The 22,710-nt window shown below is 39.3% G+C and overlaps 1 protein-coding gene across 2 annotated transcripts in view; it reads left to right on the forward strand.

Moving 5' to 3' along the window:
• POLQ (DNA polymerase theta) overlaps positions 1 to 22,710 on the forward strand; it is a 56,665-nt gene that overhangs the window by 19,331 nt on the left and 14,624 nt on the right. For both annotated transcript variants that reach the window (XM_075512001.1, XM_075512009.1), the window contains 14 exons: positions 526 to 668; positions 2,118 to 2,322; positions 3,219 to 3,361; positions 5,767 to 5,960; positions 6,279 to 6,403; positions 7,919 to 8,162; positions 8,973 to 12,139; positions 13,176 to 13,319; positions 13,941 to 14,137; positions 15,608 to 15,848; positions 16,956 to 17,149; positions 18,877 to 19,014; positions 20,421 to 20,595; positions 21,075 to 21,210. In XM_075512001.1, the coding sequence (XP_075368116.1) occupies positions 526 to 668; positions 2,118 to 2,322; positions 3,219 to 3,361; positions 5,767 to 5,960; positions 6,279 to 6,403; positions 7,919 to 8,162; positions 8,973 to 12,139; positions 13,176 to 13,319; positions 13,941 to 14,137; positions 15,608 to 15,848; positions 16,956 to 17,149; positions 18,877 to 19,014; positions 20,421 to 20,595; positions 21,075 to 21,210 (5,446 nt within the window). The remainder of the gene's footprint in view (positions 1 to 525; positions 669 to 2,117; positions 2,323 to 3,218; positions 3,362 to 5,766; positions 5,961 to 6,278; positions 6,404 to 7,918; positions 8,163 to 8,972; positions 12,140 to 13,175; positions 13,320 to 13,940; positions 14,138 to 15,607; positions 15,849 to 16,955; positions 17,150 to 18,876; positions 19,015 to 20,420; positions 20,596 to 21,074; positions 21,211 to 22,710) is intronic.

A 22,710-nucleotide genomic window follows, 5' to 3' on the forward strand; every position in this document is an offset into this window, starting at 1 on the left:
AATAACTTTGGATTTCTGAATTACTTTGGTATCTGTGTTATTTCATTTCGGGACTGGAAGCTGGTTGACTGAATACAAACTGTCGAAGTGCTGTGCAGTTTTTATGTTTTCTTCTTTTGAGAATCTTTTCAGTAGAAGAAAAATTGATGCCACTGTATATTATAGTTCCAGTCAATTCCAGAACAAGAACTGAGAGTGGTTCAGCAGCAAAGCAGAGGCACAGAGAGGCTATGGAAGCTCCTTAGCTGCTTTGGCAAGACCCTGACCAGCCTAATGTAACTTTGAAGTTTGTCCTGCTCTGAGCTTTTAGTTCTTAAGTGTTCTGCATCTGTGGAGTTCTTACATAGCAATGGATATACACTGTTCAAAGTTGCAAAGGCTTTTCTTTTTTTTTATTCAGCTTTTTCAAAAATACCCACAGTTTTCCATTCCAATAATATGTCCTTGATGAACTGTATTGTTAATGACTAAGGTCATTAATGTGTTTAGTTGTTGTGGGCTTTTTTTTTTTTTCTTTTCCTATAGGTGAGAGCATTTTAGTTTGCAAGCCCTCAGAAAGATCAAAAGGAGCTGCGCTACTTCAGGGATCTCTCAAGCCTGTTTGCAGTTGTTTGCTTAGAAGAGAAGGGGAAGGTGTTGCTTCTAGCATGAAAAGAGCAATACTTGAGGTACAGGACACATGGAGAGGCATTAGAACTGTGCTTGCACTCTTGTAATTGTAGGATGGTTTCTTTTGTGACACCATCATATGTTTTCTGTGCGCTTTCTTTTTCTTCTGTTTCCTCCCTTGCAGCAGCTTCAGAAGAAAATTACTTGCATATGCCAGCTTGCTTCAGTATTCAGTATTTTGTTTGGTTTGTTTCAGTCTCTGCTTGCTGCAGATCAGGATGCAGATCACAGTCAAACAAGAGTTACTAAGCTTTGCTTTTGCATTTAGATATACTCAAACTGCAGGCATAAGTAAGTGTCATTCTTAAACTTCGCGTGTGACCTGACAGTCTTAACTGGCAGATGGTTGTACATTACTGATCCCAGAGGTTTTGTACGCTGAAGTAGGCCATAATGACTTTTGTAGAACCTTGTAGAGTCCCTTATTTCCCCCCTCAACTTATCTACCTCTGTTGCACAGAAATGATTGAAATTTTTAAAATACATTTTTGGTGAACCAGCAGGTGTCGTACCTCATTTGCTCCCTCTAGCCTGCCCTCCTCTGTAGGGTTCCTACAGGAGTAAAAAGGACCAAAAGGGTGTTATTCCACATAGGTGAGCTTATCTCCTTTTCCAAAGTTGCTTTTGGGCTTGAACTGAGCTTAGACCTTTTAAATGCAGTTTGTTTGCTGTACTACTACTCTCTTTTGTGAAAACTCCTGTGATACTTAGCACTTGGTTGTGATTCCATAGGTTTTGAATTTTTAGCAGACCAATGGAATTTCTAAATGCATTTTTCTACATAAGAGCTGTCTAAAAGATGGGGGTTCCTTTCTGGTGGTTGTGCTTTATAACATGAAAAAAATCCATTGAAGCCATGAAAGAAAGTTTTTAGTTAAACACCTTGCTATCTCAAGGAAGACGCATGGAAATGACTCGCAAGAAAAAAGCAGTTATGTGAAAAACAAAACAAAAAACAAAATCCAAGGGGAAAAAACCAAAAATCACTCTCAATCAGGAAAACAATGATGGGGTATAGCATTCACATTTATTAAGAGAAAACTTCAGTATGCTGAAGAGCCTTAGGAGAACTTCCTGGTTTGCTTTTTGTCTTCAGAAAATTGCAATTTGTGTTCTAACCTTTTAAAAAGTATTTCACAGTGTTGGCTAAGCAAAATGCCTAGGGCTGTTCTCAAATCTAAATTGCTACTATGTGTATGTCTGCTATCAAAATAAGATTTTTATAATTCATCCTTTCCTGTAGCTTAGTCCTCTTACTTCTACCCAAGATGTCTATCTTCTTGCCAAGAAAAGGCCTTAAAGGTTGGAAGTTGCTTTGTCTCATGTTCCTCTCTCGTACTGGTTCTTTAAAACTTAGATATCTGATGGATCAGTCTTTTTGGTTCTGGGATCTGATGTTCAATCCTACTGCTTCTCTGGCAATATGAACAAGTAATTTTCTTCAACAGATCATAGTTGGGGGAGTGGCCAACACTCCAGATGATGTGCAGACCTACGCTTCTTGCACTCTTCTTGCATCCAGCTTGAAAGAAAGCAAATTGGGAAATGAGAAAGTACAAGACAAAGCACAGACTGGACCTATCGAGGCTTGTGTGGCATGGCTGCTGGAAAATGAATTCATTCAGGTTCTGGACTCCAGCAATGATGCGAAAGGTAACATCGATGTTCTTCCCAGTGATTGCAGCTAGCAGTTTTGAATCAGTAAGTCTTTTGCAGCTGGGTAGATGTTCAGTGTAACTTTATAATGAGAACTTCTGTGCATTTTTGTTTTTATTTTAAGGAATCATGTGTATCAAGAATTTTTTTAGCTTTCTGGAGGGTGTCTTTATACCTGCTTTAACATATTTTGCATGCACGTGTTCTTCTTGGAAGGCCTCTCTCTGCACATCGCCTCTAAGACTGATGCATCCTAGTCTACAAATTCCCAAAATATCTTTAAACAAGGCATACTTTTACTACAGGATTTGTGCACATTAACTGTAGACTATGATTTTTGTCTTTCTGAAGAAGAACCAGTACATTCTAAAAGAGTGCAAGTCTCTTCTAGAACTGCTTGGTGTTCATGGTTGCACTTTTTCCTGATTTTGGCTATTTTCTTAAAATGGCTAAGGATGAGACTCTTACAGTAATAGTAAGAATTCCCATTACAGATTAATTTGTATCTCTTTTTAAGAAAAGATGATAGGAGATATTTGGTTTTCCTAAGAAAGAAATACTTGAAAGGATGGCTCCTAGGCAGGATGGCAGATCGGATTCCTGTGTTTTTTGTTCAAATAGCTATCACAGCTGTTAGTCTGAGCAGTTAAAGGGATGCAAGCTAGTGATCTGACCTCTGAAAAAGCCTAGTTTAGACTTAGGCAAGTCTAAACCTATCATTGTTTCCATTTTCCTGTTTTCAGAATGGGAAATATGCTATTTCTTGAAAAAGCAGTTGGGAAAAGTTAGTAGAATTGATATCTATAAAATACATTACAAGCTGAATATGAGATATAAACTTGCACTTAAATGTTTCTCTGTGTGTTTTTTGTTCGTTTGTTTGTTTTAAACAGCAAAGGTTTATCATCCAACACATCTTGGCTCAGCTACTCTTTCCTCTTGTCTTTCACCAACTGAAGCCATGGAAATCTTTGCTGACCTGCAGCGAGCTATGAAAAGCTTTGTTCTGGAGAATGATCTGCATATTGTCTATTTGGTAGGTTCCTCATTCTGTGTTTTGTATTTTGTACTGCCAAAGCTAAGGAAAGGAGAGAAAGCACAGTGCAGAGTTCTTGAGGACTTCATGAACATACGGGGTTTTTTGTGCTTTGCTTAGCTCATGCTTCATAAAGAAAAGTTTCTAAATTGAATGTTCTTCAGAACTAGTCTGTTGCCATAGTGTCTATTGTGTAGGTAGGTGCTGCATGTCCATCTAAGACCATTTTTGTCACTTCTGACTTCAGAAGATTTCAGAACTTTGTAAGTTTTGGGTGTAGGATAATGGTAATTTTTCTGACACACTTGGAGTTGATGAAACAAACTGGCTTTGTTGTGTGTTTGGAATCAGCAGGCTGCATCTCAGATTACTTTTGGAGCCTCAGAAAATTTTTGGGGTTTTAGCATCTATTTTGCCTACAAAAAGCCTTAGAGAACTACTCTGCTTTCTTTCTATGAGTGGGCCTTTCTTAGGTTCAGTAACAGTGAAATTCATCTCTGATTTAGTTTACTTGCCTGCTGATGCTGCCAGGGCTAAAGGAAGGAGCTTGATAAATATTTTGAGGGGAAGGTGTCCCAAAGTTTGTCAAGATTTATGCACGTACACTTAGAAAGCTAAGCAATGCTATTTAAGACCTTTGGAGAGGAAGCCATGAACCTGTGAAGATTAGTGAGGAAACAAGATGGAGTTGCAGTGAACATCTTAGGATTCACAGCTGCCAGAAGCCCATCACGCAATCATCATCCAAAATATGACAGTCGTCTTTAGCCTCCTTAAGTATAAACTGTATTCTCTTTACCAGACTGATAAATCAAAGGCCAAATTTGGGCATCATGCCTGAAAAAAAAGTTCACTCCAAGGAGAATATGCTTGTTACAGGAGTTGTTGAGCTAGGGGACTTTGGGAGGCAAGAGATTGAGGGTGCCTGTCTCTGCTTGCTGTGTTCATTAACCTAGTTATTGATAATTGATTACCAATATTGATAATATTGATTATTGATACTAATACTGATAGATTTTTTTTTTTTAAATCTACTAGTGTCCCATATGTACTCATATCTCTGTTTTAGAGGACCACATTATATTTTGTTCTATTTCTACTAGGCAAAGTGGGCTATATTGTGTCATGCACAAGTGAATTTTTTTCCCTGTTTGCATCTCCAAAATAGAAAAAAAAAAAAAGGATGAATTTTGTTCATGTTCTGGGATAGAGACAGCGATTGCAATATATTTTTTTACCCTGTACTTTTTAATTGCAGCAGCTTGTCTAATGTTGTTTTAAATCAAATACACTGTTGAACAAAATGTTCTTGACATCCTCTTCCGTTAAGCTAACCTAAAACACTTTCTTGCAAGAAAGTCTGTTCATTTTCAAGGCCAAAGGTTTGTTTCGTTTTGGTGGCTTTTTTTTTTTTTTAAATAATTGTTCTCCATGTGTTCCTTATGGGCTACAGGGAAATTATCTGCTATAATGCTTTTTAATAATCTTAGGCTTGAATCTTTTACCTGTACAAATATGAGACTGAATTCCAAGACCTTGTATTTTAGGAAAGTTGATTAAAACAAATAAATATTTGTAGGCTAGGAAAAGAGTTTTCTTTAAAGAAAAAAAAAACAACAAAAACCCAACAAACAACAAAAAACAATCCCCCACCTTAATAACTCTTGTTCTTCTCAGCAGATGAAGGGGGCATGGGTGATTTAAAACTACGTAGGCATCTGGTATTCTGCGTTACGTTAAATGCTCCCCAACAACTGTTAGTTATTTCAAAATAATTAATCTTGCAGTATATCGATACAGATATGAAGACATTTTGTCTCCTTATACTGAAACTGACTCTGTGCTGACTGAGCGATAATAGAATTGGTTTTTTGTCTAAAAGTGTGTGAATGCTCTGGATGGCTTTTTTGTTAGTGTTAATAAAAGCTGAGATTTCTTGTACTCCAGGTAAATGAAAGCTTCAGTGAGTTCTGGCAAAGCCTATGTTCCATCCTGCTTTATCAGGTGCTGTGGCAGTGGTTAGTGTGGTTGCTAGTGGTTTTAAGAGGCTGATAGATATCTGTCAGTTTTATTAAAAAAAGAATAAAGTTTAGTTTTGTTAAAGGAGAATAAAGATGCAGCTTAAAAATCTTCTAGTGGCTTGGATTTAGGGAGCAACCTGACAAAGATTCCAAATTGTTTCATCATTAGAGTACCTGTAGGAGTCAGATCTCATCAGTACAAATATTAAAAAAACTAGGTTAGAAGAGCTTCTGCTTTCTTTAGGATACATGGTTATGACTCAGTGCCTCAGAGTAGTGCGTAGGATGCTCTAACCACATTCCCTAGGTTGTACTTTTGTTTGCCCAGAGCTCTGTTCTGTTTGTTTCTCTGAAATAGTTTTTGCATTGTCTTATTTTCTTTAGGTCACCCCAGTGTATGAGGAGTGGACCACAATTGACTGGTACCAGTTTTTCTGCCTATGGGAGAAGCTGCCTGCCTCAATGAAACGTGTGGCCGAGCTGGTGGGGATTGAAGAAGGCTTTCTGGCTCGTTCTGTAAAGGGCAAAATCATAGCTAAAACAGAGAAACAGCATAGACAAATGGCCATCCACAAAAGGTAGTCACAAATGGGTATGAATGTGCAAAGACTAGAGGCTATAACATGTGGAAGGAACAGGCTCTGTGTCTGTTTTCAGGAACTGGCTCTCTTGCTGAGTGAGCTGATAGCTCAGAGAACCTGGACCTGGTCTGCTCTGGACTGAGAACACTGCTGGCACAAGATATTTGTGCTGATGTTTTTGGAAGCCATCTTCCCTGTTTCTTTTGTGTGCTGTGCTATAGTACCATTCTGTCCTATGCTATCACAGTGCATTTTGCCATTTACACTAATGTGCCCTCGATGATGATTTTATTTCCATGTGTATTTTTTCTACAGGTTTTTCACCAGTCTTGCCCTTGTGGATTTAATCAGTGAGGTTCCCTTAAAGGATATGACCGAGAAATATGGCTGTAGTCGTGGACAGCTTCAATCCTTGCAGCAGTCTGCTGCCACCTATGCAGGTGAGTTGTCTGGGCAAAAAACCCTCAGGATTCTTAGGCTAGTCTGTTTTCTTTGCTTCCAGATAGCAAAGAAAGATAAGATAAGATAGCCACAGTGTTGTACTAACAGCAATCAGTCTTGTAAAACCAATTCCAGCTTTATAGCTTAATCTGTGGTTGCCCTTGCTTTGAGATGGAACCACAGAGTGTGCTGTGGGAAGGGGGCCAGCTGAGTGGAATCAAGCAGTGCTGTAGCATGCTGAGGTCTGTGGAAATCATCTGTGTACTGTGCAGGAATATAGTTCATTCAATACTAAGTATGGAAATTAGTTACAAGTCCATTCTGAAGCTTTGCTCTATCAGGAAAGAGTACCTTTCAGCATGGGTGAAGTTTGGGGTCTCTCAGACTTAGTATGGCTTTCTCCTGGTTGCAGAGTTAATTGGCCAGAAAGTATAAATTTATAGTTTTCAAAACAGAGTGAGTAGTTTCTGGGTCATTTATCACCAGATAACAAGAGGTTAGATAGCTATCACCTTTAACTTAACTTCCTGAAGTGGGCTGTGTAGGAGTAGAAGTAACAGCCCACCATGTGACTGAGATTTTTTTTTTTTTTCCTATTTCCTAACTCCTCCATTACTCCACAAGTGGGTCCTCAATTTTTAATACAGTTTTAGCTCAACTTGTGAAACCCTATGCGTGGGTTGCAGCATGAGTCAAAGCCCCAAAATGAAAAGGTCACGCCAACTGATGCAGAGTAGTTTAAATTAATTCTGGTAGTATAAATAACTTTTTGTTGTAGCAGTTTCATAATTCTCTATTCCCAGTGTTAATAATTTTCAGCAATCAGGTAGATTAGTGCAGAAACAAAAGTAATTTGGGAAGTAAAATGAACTGTTGACGTGACATACAGTTAAGAGATATGATAAAAGTTGTATTCTATAATTGGTATAAAAATAGTGAGGCATGCCATGTCTTTCATTATTTTCATATTCTGTAGATGCAATGTGTGAGTAATAAACTTTCTTTTCCCTGCTCTTTTCCTCCTCTCATGTGCTGGGGACTGCAGTTGTAACCTTTATCACAGGCTTTGCTACCTCCTATGGTATACTCAGTAACTGAAGTTCTGCAGGCCAAGTTCTGATCTTATGGACATCAGTGCCGGCTTTCCTCAAAGATCTGTGGCTTCTCTTAGTGCCTCTCATCACTATTTTTTCTGTCTTCTTTTCTTCAGTGTGTTTGGTTCATAGAATCCTGTTACAGGATATGCATGTGCTTCACACTTTCAAGATTAGTGTCTTCAGAAAAGCAGTTGTCATTCAGAATTTCTACCTTGCTGATAAACTAGTTAATTGTAGATTGAGTTCTGCGAGACCAGCTCCTAATCATAGTTAAAATAAACATGAGTGAGTTTCTGTAAGTAACGGGAAGGTGAGAAATGTAAAGTGAATGCCTGTTCAGATGAGGGGGGGAAAATGGATCCAGCTTAGTAGAACTGGAGCTGGAATTAAGACACTGATGTAACTTCTGTGTTCCAGGAATGGTAACAGTTTTCTGTAATCGACTGGGCTGGCACAACATGGAGCTGTTGCTCTCTCAGTTCCAGAGCCGCCTCACTTTTGGGGTTCATAGGGAACTTTGTGACCTGGTACGAGTGTCTCTGCTGAATGCACAGCGTGCTAGGATGCTTTACAATGCTGGCTTTGTCACAATGGCTGATCTTGCTAAAGCCAGTCCTGATGATGTGGCAACTGCTCTGAAGAATTCAATACCATTCAAAAGGTGAGAAATCAGTAAGTCTAGAAGTCAAGTAAAGGAGTTTGTTTGTAAGGTTAAGGATTACAGGATGAAACCTGTAATTAAATATGGCAACCTTTTGGGACTTGGTGCCAAATGTTAGTTAGAAATAACTTGTAGGTCTCTGTCACTGATCACAGTCATTCCATGATTATTTTGAAATTAATAGAAGCATCTTTTATTTGCAGCATAAGTTTGAGACACCTAAATTTTCTTCTTGTTCCTCTTTTCAATGCACTGTTTAGTCCTGGGTGAATTGCTAAGGCTTTCTGGAGACCTTTTGCTGCCTCTAAAGGGCAGCTCCACCATATGATCAAATGAGTTGATGATTTATTACTGTATAGCATTTGAGATTCTCTTGTGATTTTCATGTTAGTGCAATGACAAGCTTCCTTGATCAAGTACCTGTTGGACTGTGCCATGACACCTGTCTGGTTCATGCTCCTGAAGTTTCCTTTCTTTGGAAAACAGTGCATGGAGGAGGATTGATTCAGACCTGGATCTTGCCCTAGTAGGGAGCTGGGACTCATCTGGGGTACACGTTTGGACACAGAAACCTGAGAATGCTTCTGGTGTATGCAGCTAGTAATGTCTTTCATCGACACGCATTCACATATAGAAAACTGAAATGGTTATTTCCTATTAAGTGCATTGTATTTTGGATATAGTGCTTCTGTGAAGCTAGGAAGCTGTGAAGCTAACTGAAATGGGAGCAGAGTTGAATAGTGCCAGCTCCTTGTGTCATTTGTTATTTTCTGCATGAACGTTTACATCTGTCTGTTACCTTTTTCATAGTGTTCGTAGGGCTGTGGATGAAGATGAAGAATCAGCAGAGGAGCGTCGGACTGTGCGCAGCATCTGGATGGCTGGAATGAAAGGCTTAACTGAAAGAGAAGCAGCTTCCCTCATTGTGGAGGAAGCCAGGGGACTTCTCCAGCAGGATTTGGCACTGATGGGAGTGCAGTGGAACCCAGAGTCTTCTCTTGAGTCTGATGCATCCTCTATGACCAGCAGTGAGTCAGAACTCGAAGACAGACTATGTAGATCAAATGGAGAGCAGTCTTCTGAGTCTTCTAGGGTGTTAAACAAAAAAGGGTGCAGAGTTCAACATTGTAATGGCCTTGGTTCTCAGACTGGAAACTTATCAAATATTAAAAAGGGATATAAAAGGCGACTAAGCGGTAGTATGGAAGACTTCAGATTTGAGTGTGAAGTCCGAGACAGGAGACAGGCTCGAGCAGAAGAAGGCAATGATGATATTGTGTACAGTGCTAGAAAACGACCAAATATGTGCAGAGATAATGAAAATGTGGAAGGAATTTCTCTGGTCAAAACCAAGATGGATTCCAGGAGAGCAATTCCAGAACTCCCTACTGAACACAGAAAAACACCAACATTGAGAACAAAGTCTTCAGCCTCTAGATTGATAAAAAGTACGGACATGCATTTAAACCGGATTAGGAACAAAAATACTGCTTCAAAACTGCAGAGGTCACTTTTTGAAGATTCAAATATGCTTAACATAGATGTACAAAAGCCACTGGCTTTCCACCCCACCATCTCTAAAGATATTTTTTTTTCAGACCAAAATAATAAGGAATTTATGGAAACAGGGTCTGTAACTCATAAAGTCTCAACTTCTGCACAGATGGGGGAAATTAATCTTGGGAGGAAAGATAAAATGGAAGGATTATTTACAGAGCCTACCACCACTAACGAAGGCATGCCTAAGGGGAGAGCATGTTTTCAGGCACCTGTTACATTGCAGGGTACTCCACGCATCAATGCAGAGACACATAATATTGTAGAAAGTCTAGTAATACCTGCTAGTGCTAGGACGCAGAGAAATGAAAATACTGATGATAAGCAGAATAAAATTAATACAATGCAAACAGATGCTAGCTGTGCTGAAGTGATGATTGGTAAGCAGCAGATGGCTTTAGACACAGATCACTGTAATGTAACTGCTAGCTGCTCTGGAAGTGGACGTGTCCATAGAGGCAGCAGGATATGGAAGCCTGTGCATTTTTGTCCTGGTGAGGATAAATCCTGCCATATTCAGATTCAGAATGGTGGCAAAAATGGGACCGAAAAGCCCAATGGAATATTGTTGCAAGCTGGAGCACTGCCGAAAGCCAACAGTCATCCTACGGATTTTCTGAAAGACTCTCTAGTAAAATCCAGAGGTGTTTGCAATGCAGATGATGTTCAGAATGGTCCATCCTATGATTTGTTTTCTGACTCTGGAGACTTTGAAGACAGCTTCCAGTTGGATACTCAGACTGAGATGATAATAAAACAGGAGGGAGCAGCTGGAATCACAGGACAGCAGGGAATACAAGGTTCAGAGCTGGCAGCAATACCACAGCAGGAAATCTCCAAGAAACTAAGAACTTCACGGACTGAGAATGCTACTGATGAAAGTCTGGCTGCAACAGTCGGGAAACTGGGCTTATCGAGTCTTACTACAACAAATAACATTACAAAAAACACAGGTCAGCAGTGCAGTAATAAAGTTTTGGAGTCTGGAGGCCTTAATTTACAGTCCATACCGAAGGAAATAGAATCTGCACCTTGCCTTAAAGAAAGCGATTTCTCAGTGACCGACTCCCAGCTACACAGTTTTCTACAAGATTACCGGACCCAAAATTCAGTGAAAGGGGAGAGTGTGTCTAATGACCTTAATAAAGCAACCTCCCCTTTTGGTAGGGAGCACATTGTACAAGTAGAATGCCACCCTGTCCCCGAAACAAGCCTGAATATGAGTGATAGCTTGCTGTTCGATGATAGCTTCAGTAATGTCAGTGACCTTTCAGCTGTTCACATCACAGAAGCTGACAGAAAGGACCCTGTGGAGAAGCAAGAGGCTTTGCTTCCTCCAGGTGGTCTTTTGCAGAACCTAAGACCTGTTGAGAATAAATTTGATGTCATTGGCAATCACAAAGAGCATGAGGATCCTGTGCAGCGTAATGATGTGTCTCTAGCATTCTCTGATCTAGTAGCCGAAGTTTTAGATCATGCAGATTCCCCATCTTTTCTGGAAGATCTTCCTTCTACATTTCATGGTCAGCCAGGATTAAGAAATCCAGTGATTTGTAACGACTTGAGACCAAAGGAATTAGTAGGAGATCAAGGTAAAAAGCTCCAGAGAAGCCAGCAAGCTTTAGACAAGAAAACCCATCCAGTGGTGTGGACTGAACACTCGTTTGAACTAAGCCCAGGATTGCAGGATGTATTAGACAAATGGCCTAGTCCCTCAGGCATTGAACCACTTTCAGTAAGCTCCTGTTTGAAAGGAAAGTTAGTTGCTCCTATTGTTAATCAAGAGCCAGATCTGGTTTTTGAATCTGACTGTTGTCTGCCAGAGCCTTTGCCCACTCACCAGGATTTAAAAGGCTCTTTCAAGGTTAGAGAAAACAAAACGGAAAACTTGGATCTTCAGAAAACAGACTGCATAACAGTTCCACTCAAGGAAAGCAACAGAACGTCCCGTCCTCCACCAGATAGTAATAATGGGTTTATTCCTCCAACACCCCCCAAAGAGCTTTTTCCAGAGAGTTCTGTTTTTCTCTCTGTGAAATCTGCAAGGAAGAGACAAATCGCCTTCATGAATGAAGGGCAGCTGATTCAGCCACAGCAGAATAGCGAGGGCAACGCAGAGCAGCAGGTAAAAACATTCCAGGTCAATCTTGGGAGTATAGACCGAATTGAGACTGATGAGATAAAAGATGATTCCACTGTAGACCAAGGCTTTTCACTGCAGCTATCTCAGGATGTTTTTCCACTTGTTCCCTTAAGTGCTGAAAGTTTCACTATTATTGATGTAGCAAGCGACAAAGCACTTTTCCAGACTTTTGTTGCAGAATGGAAGGAGAAAAGCAGATTCTCCATCTCAGTGGCGTGCGAAAGAACAAAATGTCTTTTTTCTCCCAAATCAACGATTGGTAGCAAATTCAAAAAAGGTCAGTTCCGTATTCCGGTGTGTTATTTTGTGAACAGCAGGGTGGCATCTTCAGCTTAAAGCAGGATTGGAGAAGGAAAGGGTTTGCAAAAAAGTAGGAAAATTACCGATACTAATTGAATATTGTCAGTCTCAGTAAAGCAAAGGAGCCGAGTTGTAGTAAAGGATGGAGAATTGGTGTCAAGCATTTCATTGGTAGGTCTTTGGTGATAGTCATAAAGTGTTAGCAGCTTGTTTGTATGTGAGAGGATCTAAATATTCTTAACGTTTCATTGTGTATCGAATTTGAAATGGATCTGTGTTGTGCAGTCCCTTTATCATGTGTATCTTTCCATGTCATAAACAACTTTTAGTATATCTTAAAATGAATAATATATTTAACAGTAAACTGTACAGATTGTTCCAGGGTGTCCACTGAGCAGTATTACTTGCGGGATTGCCTCTGAACCAGGGTTAAATATTTTCGAGTTTGCAAAAAGTAAATTTGGCTCAAGATATGCATGAGTGAAATTCAGATCAGTCTCTGGATTGTTGCAATACAGCTTCTTTTTTTTCCACAGAAGTATTCATATGCTGCAGTTTGCTGCTGCTGCTGTATAGACATACTCTTCCTTTAAAATATCAAGATCAAGCAGAGTTATATTCTTTGCTGTCGTACTGCCATAACAACAACAACAAAGTTTCTTAGCTATCAAAATATGTTTTTGACAGACAAATGTGAAATGTTTTTCAGAGTGAAAGGAGGGAATACATTTCTGTCTCAACTCTTGAAGCAATTGCTAGGAAAGGCCAGAGTTTTGCAGGGATGCTATATGGGTGGTTGTTTTTGTTAAGAGAAAGTTTTGCTGTTCTAAACATTTCTTGCCCTTTTTTTTTCCCAAAAGAAAAGATTTTTCTCCCTATAGATAAAAATTGACATATATATTCACTTTTAAGAAATTTAGGCTCAACTGTATGTATTTACATTTTCAGGATCCAAACTCTTCTGTATTTATGGATGCCATTGTATGATTGTAACTTAAAAATTATTCCTTTAGTAAGTTCTCCTCAGCAGATGCAAGTTAAAGATGATGGATTTCCTGTCCAAGGCTGCGAAGAAATCTTGGTAGTTGGACTGGCAGTATGTTGGGGTGGAAAAGATGCCTACTATATTTCTTTGCAGCAGATACAAGACCAGACCGGTAAGTGAGCGGACAGACTGTGCTGTGTTACACGATGCTGCATATCAAGAAAGTACCTGCAGCAAATAGGTTCTTGGAAGTGTTTTGTGTGTCCCAAACCCAGCTCAGTTGTGTGATGGAGTGATTTAGCCATATTATTCAGCAGCCTTAAGTGTTGAACACCCTTGAACAAGTTGCTGTGGATACATCTATGCTCCTATATAATAAGGCCAGGTAGTTGGCTCAAGCACTGAACTGCTGAGCATGTGTATTGCTAAAATGTTGGCTTACTCCCATGTTCTGTTTAGCTTACTTGCTTTTCTCTTTCAGCCTTTTCCAATTTTTGCTCTCCAGAATAAATCTGACTCTTGAATGCTGAACGTAACCCAATCTGAGCTATGTGGGCTTGTGGCTAGGGTTTGATTCCTGGCTCTCCTTTGTTTAGTAGTACAGACACAGCATATTGCTTTTGGGAGCCTTGTTTGGTTTGATAAAATATGTAATATTGGTATAGATTTATTGTTATTTGTTCACAGTTCAACTGTCGTTTTTGTGCTTTAGGTGACTGCAGTCAAGATTTTTCTCTTGCCTTTCTTATGCAGTGGGTAAAAAGATGATTTTTGCTTGTATTTCCTGCCTTAGAAATCAGTATGAGTTCGGCACCGCCACCTTTGGACAAAAACCTATCCGTGACAGAGAGACTGTATCATCTGCAGCTGTACCTGCAGAAGCAGCCCAAACAGGAGCGCTCACTCATCATGTATAACTTCATTCAGCATTACAAGACTCTGGTGATGGCTTGTGGCATCTCTTTGGAAGGAAGTTTTGAGGACCCAAAGGTTTGCAGGATTAAGAAATTTAGCTTGGGTAAAACTACTAGTTCAAACACAACAGTGGAAAGACAGGAGTACCTTCTGGTGCTTTCTTCTGTTATTTAGATTTGAATATGCACACCTGTCAGGGGGTTTAGTGAAACTTTCTTCCAGTGGGAAATCTAGAACATTATTTAGAGGAGACTTCTTTTGCTATGTGCATTCATGGTGCCTGCAAGAGAAACAGCAGGTTCAGTGATAGGTTAACACGTTAATCCTTCATGCCTGCTTGCTTGGGTGGGGAAGATGAGTTTAAATCTCTCCCCTGTCCCAGTGGACAGGACCGAGCTCTTGTTTTGTTGCTATAAAGAGCCTGGGACTAAAATGTCAGAAGTGCTTCTGGTCAGATTATTGATTCTGAGAGCAGAAGGCTTTGTAAGCAAAAGATTTACCTGCTATGCATATGGACCACCTTGCTACCACTATTTTCTCAAAACAAAACAAAATTCACATGTAATTTCAAAAGGTTTGGGTACCATTTGTAACTCAAATGAAACACTAGAAAGAGGTAAAAGCACCTTCTTGTCCTTTTTAGGAAAAGCTCTAAATGCGTAGAAATTTCTGGTATTGATTTTTAAAGCTTGCATCTCACATGGGCTGAATAGCATCATCGCAGTATTAAAGTCTGCAGGTAAGTAGCTAAGCTGTTCAACACAAGGACAAACTTTGCTTTTCATACCAATACATAGTTTTAGGATAAAATTAAAGAGTGATGGCAGTAGAACCTTTCCCTGCACTGTTCCACGTATTAAATGGAGTCATAACTAATATTTGTTCATTTTAGTCATGCAATGAATCATGCACATGCACATTCTTACACCCTTACATATACATGTGTTTTTTACCTTCTGCTTGCATGGCAGAGACAATGCAGAAACCTGTGTTTTGTCCTATTTTGACACAAGAAATTGAAATACAGCTATAAGCAAAATTGCTTTGAAGGCAGTGGGAGGTATGAGGCTTACCGAGAATAAAATTTGCCTTGCAGAATTCTTGGTACTAGCGCTGATGTGCAAAAAATAGGAGAGCTCAGCTTGACTAATATTCTAGATCAATAGCAAGTTCTGATTTTTACAAAGTCAGTTTTCAGATTAAATATATTTTGATCCTGATTTTCATATTTCATCCCCTTTGTGTTAGGTTTTAATAAATGAAAAAACCTGAGGACAACACTTTGAGATGTGTTTAGTTGACAGAGGGTAAGGTTTTCAAATGTGCAGAATTAACTTTGACGGAGAATAAAGCTTTTCAGTGACTTATGCCCTCTTCAAGGTTTTATCTGAAATCATGTAACTTTTCCACAAATTATTCCAGTCTGCCTGCCAAATCAAGAAGAATAATCTGTACTATAAGCTTGCATTAACTCCCAGTTAAATATTTACATTGTATTATGACTAAAATGGAAAAAAGGTCTCATGGAGGTCTTCCTTTTTTAAGGTTGCATGTTGGCTGCTTGATTCTGACTCTAAGGAACCTACGCTTCACAACATGGTGACTAAGTTTCTCCCCAGCGAGCTACCTCTACTGGAAGGGATAGGCACCAGCCAAGGGGTGCAGAGCCTGGGGCTTAGTGCCAGCGGAGATCATTCTGGGCGGTACAGAGCAGCAATAGAGTCTGTGCTTATCTTCAGTGTCATGAACCAACTCCATATTGAATTACAGAAGGAAAATCTGACAGGTAAAGAGACCTCCTCCACTTGGGGGCAAAGATGGAGAGTTAAGGGAGCTGTGTTACCGCAGGCTGAATGATCAGTGGAGAAGAGAGGAGATTTGGAAGTTCTTATCTAAGTATATTCTGTGGCAAAATGCTGATTTTTTTAAAAGAAAAGAGGGAACTTCCCTTGGAAGTACATCTGTTTTGTCAAAAAATTAAATTAAATTTTAAATTAAAATATAATTTCTATACCCCAAATATCCTCCAGTTCCATTGGTTAAGGCAATAGCAGAGTCTCTTTTAAGTCTCTGAATCAAGCAGATCTTTACCTCCCAGGTGAGTACCCTGGCCATTCTGAGGGGGCTTGTGGGTCTGTCTGTGTTTTCTCATGAACATTTTCTAAAGCTTTTGCATTTCCTTGTCAGAAGCAATCCTCAAATGTTTTCTGAAGGAGATTTCTTGCTCTTTGGCCTGTCCGTGTAGCATTGTTTGCCACGTGTTGTGTCCATGAAACTTTTGTGATCCCATAGTGAATGATCCAGTCAGTATGTTTGCACTAATATTTGCTGAGTGCTTGTCTCTCTTTGAAAACAAGCAAACAAAACAACCTCAAAAAGCACATACCTATTGGTGAGCTTTATGATTGTTTCCCCTAAATTGGATTCAAAGCCTAAGATTAAGGTCCAGACTCACTGAAGTCTATTATTACAAGTTTATTTATGATAGTGACAACTAAACCTTAGAACGTTTTTAAAAGATGTGGGTGGTGGAATGAAAGCGTATCAAGTTAGAAAGCTTTACGTTAAGCATGTCCATGGTTTATAAAATGTTGATATACAAAGAGATGTGTATTTCTTAGAAAAAAAAATTGTCAGAAGTTGTTATTCTCTTAAATACTTTTCTCATAAAAAGGTCTGAAATACTTCTTATTATGAAACATTTCAGAGTATGAAATATTCGAGAAACAAAAGTATTTAAACTAGATATATATTAAAAGATTTCAGTGTGTCAGGACATTCAGGATTTTAAAAACTGAGGATTCCCCAGTTGTTTTTTTATGAATCTGTTGATCTGTAGTTGATCTGTTTTTGATGTTATAAAAGATTTTCTTGGGGTTTTTACTTACTACAGAAGTATTTTCTAAAGTGGAGATGCCCACCCATTATTGCTTGGCTCTGCTGGAGCTGAATGGCATTGGTTTTAGCACAACAGCATGTGAAACCCAGAAACAAGTCATGCAAGCGAAACTGAGGGAGATTGAGACCAAGGCGTATCAGCTGGCAGGCCATAGCTTCTCCTTGACCAACCCCGATGACATTGCAGAGGTATGTGAGGGTTGGGGTGGGAGGAGGAGAACTTTCTCAGAAGTTACCCTCAAGAGGCTTTAGCTTAGACTTAAGAAAAAACCTTCCTGGGCAGACTGTGTATGAAGAAAACACAAAACACAAATTGAACTCTGCTCAGAGTTGATTTGTCTTTACGCTCATTATGAGCTTGCTGCCTGCAAGGTGCTGTGCGTCTCATGCTTGTTACTGATCATTCTGATTTCTGCTAACTTCGGCAGAAATAAAGAAGGTAGAAGTGGAAATAAGCATGCTGGAAATAAAAACCAAGTGGAAATAAGTGTGTTGTTTGCATAGGGCCTTGGCTTTTCATGGCGCATGAGGTGATTTGCCAATTAAATGGCTTTTGGAATATTTTGAATGAATGGTGTGGGACTAGAGAAGCTTTTTTGCAATACCAGTATTCTGCACACGAGATGTGATGTGGTATCATGTAGTCTGAGTCTAAGAACAGTTGTACTGAATAAGTTCCATTGTTGCCCTTGTCCCTGTAGAGGCATGAAAGAGGAGGAAAGACTCCTTTAAAACTTTTGAATCAACTACTGTCTGTTTTTAAGAACCTGTGTAGAACTGATTTTTTTTTTAAAGCCTAAGAAACAGATTTCTATGTAAACTAGCAATACTTTTATTCCTGAAGAACTTTACTATATATTTTTTAATGTATGTATGAATGTTACATGGAATGGTAGGAAGAGATTATAATTGCTGTGCATGCTTTTTTTCCCCATTTATTTCTTCTCCCTATACTAATTTCTTGCTGAGGGGCTATACTTTATATGGAAGTAGTCAAAATTCACAAGCAGCCATCACTAAAAGAAGTTCCACAGAAATATTCCTCCTTTGTTGCAAATGCAGAAGTTTTGCTCAGTAACACTAGTCCGAGTTAGAACTCCTGAAATAATGCTCGGCTCCAATTTCACTCTGCTTCATGGAAAAGGGGAAGGAAAGTTTTTTCTGAAATGCTGTTCTCTGAACTACAGAAGCTTGTTTCTCCTGTGGAAATTTTGTTAGGAATCATGTAAAGTATCTTGTATAGGTTAGTAGAGCTTTACCCTTCTAATTTTGTGTCAGTAAAACTTTTGTGCTGCATAAATGTGTGAGAGAAAAGCTTCTATTCCTTTCTGCCAACTAGGAAATGAAACAGAATAGCTGTTCAATAGTGTATAATGCTACATGGAAACATTGAATGAAAAGTGAAGAGCTGTGTTGTATCTGTGAACAAGTAAGCATATATGTAATTTTCCAGTTCTTGGCAATTTTTAAGAAAAACTAATATTCTGGCTAGTCTATAAAAGGTATTTGTGACCACCTCCTTCTGTGTTATTCATGTTGCTCTGAAGCCTGCTTCGTGCTAACACTTCTTTTTTTCACCAATGTTCTTCTCACTTTTAGTCATTTTAACATAACATTTTATTACAGTTGACTGTCAGCAGTAACCTCACTTATTGGATGGAGTTAATTACCTTTTCTAAAAACATACGTCTGAACTCAAACTTACGGTGTTTAGAAAATGAGATTTTTAGATTGCATTTTGTAGTTAATTAAAATGAGGGATGACTTTGATAGCAGAGATCTTTAATCAGCTTTTTAATTACATGAAGCATTCGTACTATACTTTGTTGGAACAAGCTGTTTAAGTGCTCAGTCACTTTTTGTTTTCTCCTGGCAGTAGCATGTAGAAACTGATTTGAAATGCTGGCCTTTTTCAGGTTTTGTTCCTGGAGCTGAAGTTGCCGCAAAATGGAGATGTGAAAGTTCAAGGGAACAAGAAAACTCTGGGTTACACGAGAAGAGCAACTGCTAAAGGAAAGAGGGTTAGGTTGAGCAAGCAGTTCAGTACAACCAAGGTACAGTAAAGTCTGGTTCTAGTCTGAAAATGACTGTAAAAATAACTCCCTCTTACTTCACACATCTGCTGCTTGGATACATTGGAGTTCGGTATGCTGACTTAAATGCAGGTAAATTTTAACTGCCTTTTGCTCCTCCAGTTACCACTGGAAATTCATACTGGATTCTGTTTTGTCTGTTAGCAGTGTTATTAAGTCCTCCTACTGTCCTAACGCCTGAGTGTAGTGAGGACATGACTATAAATAGCAGGCTTCAATGAGAATAAATCAGGCAGAATTTGATTTCCCAAACCACATGTAAGACCAAAATAGCACAATAATTTTGTAAAGCCAATAGTAGAAGAATTTTTCAACATCAGCTTGAAAGATACTTAAATGCCATGGAGATTAAATACAATATTTTCTGTCTGGTACTACCATATCTGTATTTTGTGCTTCAGAGAATTTGTCTTCAGAATGGCTGATCTGATAGCTTATCAAATTTAGTATATCAAAAGCTTGTATATAATGTGAAGGCTATTGACATGCTTGCCAGTTGATAAATATTGTGGAGCTGCATTAATACCAACTGCTGCAGGCTAATGGGTGCTCTTGCCAGACAAGTGATTTTAGCAGATATATATGTTCCTTGTTTTCAGGACTCATTAATCTGTGTTGTTTTCTTAGTTTCCCCTTGTTCAGTATAGTCAGTGCTTGGAAGACAAGTATTGATTTCTGGAACTCAAGTGGCAGTGAAGAAGTGAGTGTGGTGGTGGTGGCAGAGCAGGGAGAGCAAGAAAGAAAGTGAGGATTTCCTCCTTTTGTGATGTGGAGGGATGAGGCTGCAGCTGCCTGCTGCATACAAAAAACGTTATTTTGAGAAATGTTTGCATGCCACTGTCTTTTGAAATTCTTGTTTGTCCCTTCATATTTCTAGTTTAACTGAAAGGATTTGATTTGTAGTGATCAGCTTTGTCTTTCAAGGAGCATGGTCAAAGGCTTCATTTTATGTGTTCCTAGTGTATGGATAGGAGAGAGCAGGGAGAAAAATATGCAGGAAGATGGAGGAGGAGCAGTAATGCTGGGCAAGAGGAGACAATGTCGGGGAGCTATGGCAAGTGATGCTTTATTTGATCATTTCAGGTGATTTATTCATTGGTGCAGACGAAGAGTGGTGATGAGGATACAAAAGTCCAAAGAGAAGTGATTGCCTTCTTGTGTGTAATAAAACTGCAGCTATGTCTCATGGTGCTTTGATTACCCAGGTGCAGGTGGTATAAGTGGAGGGGATATCTGTTTAATTTTAAGGTAGTGACACTAGAAGCTCTGTGGGTGAAGGAGTCACTTTTTCCTGCAGAACTGCAAAAACTTTATTTATGAATCTTTTAAGGCAGTTAATTATAGTTGTGCCCTTTTCTCCCCACAAGGATGTTTTGGAGAAATTAAAGACACTTCACCCATTGCCAGGGCTGATACTGGAATGGAGGAGGATCAACAATGCCATTACTAAAGTGGTGTTTCCACTACAGAGGGAAAAACGATTGAATTCCGCACTGGGAATGGAAAGGATATATCCAGTGTCACAGACTCACACAGCTACAGGTAAAGAAATGCATGCAAAATCCTCACTTCTTACTTATTTTTTTTGTCTTTTTGGGTATGTGTGGGGGCAGCTTTTCTATGGGGAAAAGATAGGAGATCAAGACTGTGCTCTACTTCGACCAAATGAAAATACTGAAATACCTATTTCACATGAATCTGCCCTAAAAGTCTAGATGTATTAAAATAGCTTTTGGGTTCACCAAACAGTATTACTAATTTATTGCGCATATTAGCATGTAAATGTCTGACCCCAAAATAGGTTCTGGATTTGGGAGTGATATAGAAATGCTGCAGGGAAACCATCTCAAGCCCATTCAACCCAAATTATTTTTCCTTTTCTTCAGTTTTCTCAGTGGTCATGTCCTGTCCCGCCCTCCTGCCCCTTGTTTTTTGGAGATGCAGATGTGTGTTCAGCTGCGTTAAGTTTAGAGAGACTCCTTTTGGACCCTGACTTAGTTCTGCCTTGCCTTCCTTCTCAGGTCGAATAATCTTCACCGAGCCAAATATCCAGAACGTGCCAAGAGATTTTGAGATTGAAATGCCAACTGTGGTTGAAGAAAGCCCACCCTCCCAAGCCCATGGAAATGTTAATTCTCGTGCCATTTCTGGGGGCAGGTAGGAGGATCTTGCAAAGCTTCTGCCTACTCTTCTGATCTTAATGTGGTTGAGTTGTCAAATTTCTCTTTTCTGACTTCACCTGTGGCTGCTGTCATGTCAGTGTGACTTGTTACTCACTGTTTCTCTTACAGTTTCAGGGGAATAAATACCTTAAAGTCAGTGACATATGAAAGACCTAATAATACGAACAGCATCTGGCTCCATGTAGTCACTTGCTTTTTGGAATTCTTTCTGAAATGCTACAGTGAGATTAACGTTGTGCTCCCAACTGTTGGATGAAAAGCCTGAGTGTGAAAAGTAACTAAACTGAAGTTAGGATCTGGTTTGACTTTCTATGAGCTGCTCTGAAAGAGGATAGGATGTTGTGGAAGAAGTAGAAGAAAGTTCATCTGTTTTGTGCTGTGCAGCTCCCTGTGTAAGGGAACATGGATGAACATTTTTTTTTTTTTTTGTTAATATTTTTTGTTAATAATTTCATTTGTGATAATGGTCCTGCAAAAGCTACCAGGTAGCAGAAAAAGATTTCTAAATCTGGTTTCTGTTAACCAAACACCCTATTTTGACAGCGTTAGATGCCAATGCCTAAACAGTTGCATGGAAGTCTAGTGAAATATCAAGGTGGATCTTTTAGCAGCTAGCTTGTGAGCTTTGGGGCTTCATACTTGGTGATGGTTTTCTGTCCTTTCAGTTTTTCTTTCCATTCAGGTTCTTGTCCCACATGTGTCACCTGAGTGACTTTTATCATCTTTTTTCCCATAGCAAGAACTTTCAGAAATTTTTTGGCCCTTCTATCTGTCTTTTCCTACCACCATGTGTCTAACATCCTTGTGCCTTGAGTAGGTCATGGAAAGGAGCCCAGAAGTAGCAGGATCTTGTCCATCTCTCTTCAGGAAAAGAACCAGGCCTAGCCATGGAGGCAGAAATGTTGTTCTAGAAATGGCTCTGGTAGTGCTCAGGCTTGCAGCAGCTTTGCAAGACAGTTGGAGAGTGGGCTGGGTTCTTAAGAGTCTTCCCTGTAGAGAAGCAGCCCATCAAAGAGTGCATGCTGTATGTTGAAAGAGGTCAGTTTCTCAGACTGACTTTTGAGACTACATTCCTTAGTTAAGCAGCCACTGTGTTAGGTAGATGGGCAATCCTAAAGGCACAGAAATGACTGTTGGCACAAAAGAAGCTCTCATGCAGCCTAAGTCTGATAGGCCTTCCAAACTTTGGTCCAAACTGTCTTTTATCTTAGTAATTACTATTACTACTCTTGTTGTAAGAAGCTTCTGACCAAAGTAGTGTAGCTAAATTAGATCATGGTATAAAGCCCTTCCTCATTCAGCTAAACTGGGAACTTCTGCTGGACAGTGTGATTCTCTACAGTTCCCATATGTTGTCCCTCACCTTTATTTCTTTTGAAAATTTATTTCTGTGATTTTTGTGCTATCTTTCATCTCCTTGATCCCTACCATCCCTGAAATGACAAGGTACAAGAAGGAAAAGGGAATGCACAAG

The sequence above is a fragment of the Mycteria americana genome, chromosome 1 (assembly GCF_035582795.1).
Source record: "Mycteria americana isolate JAX WOST 10 ecotype Jacksonville Zoo and Gardens chromosome 1, USCA_MyAme_1.0, whole genome shotgun sequence".
Lineage (NCBI taxonomy): Eukaryota > Metazoa > Chordata > Aves > Ciconiiformes > Ciconiidae > Mycteria > Mycteria americana.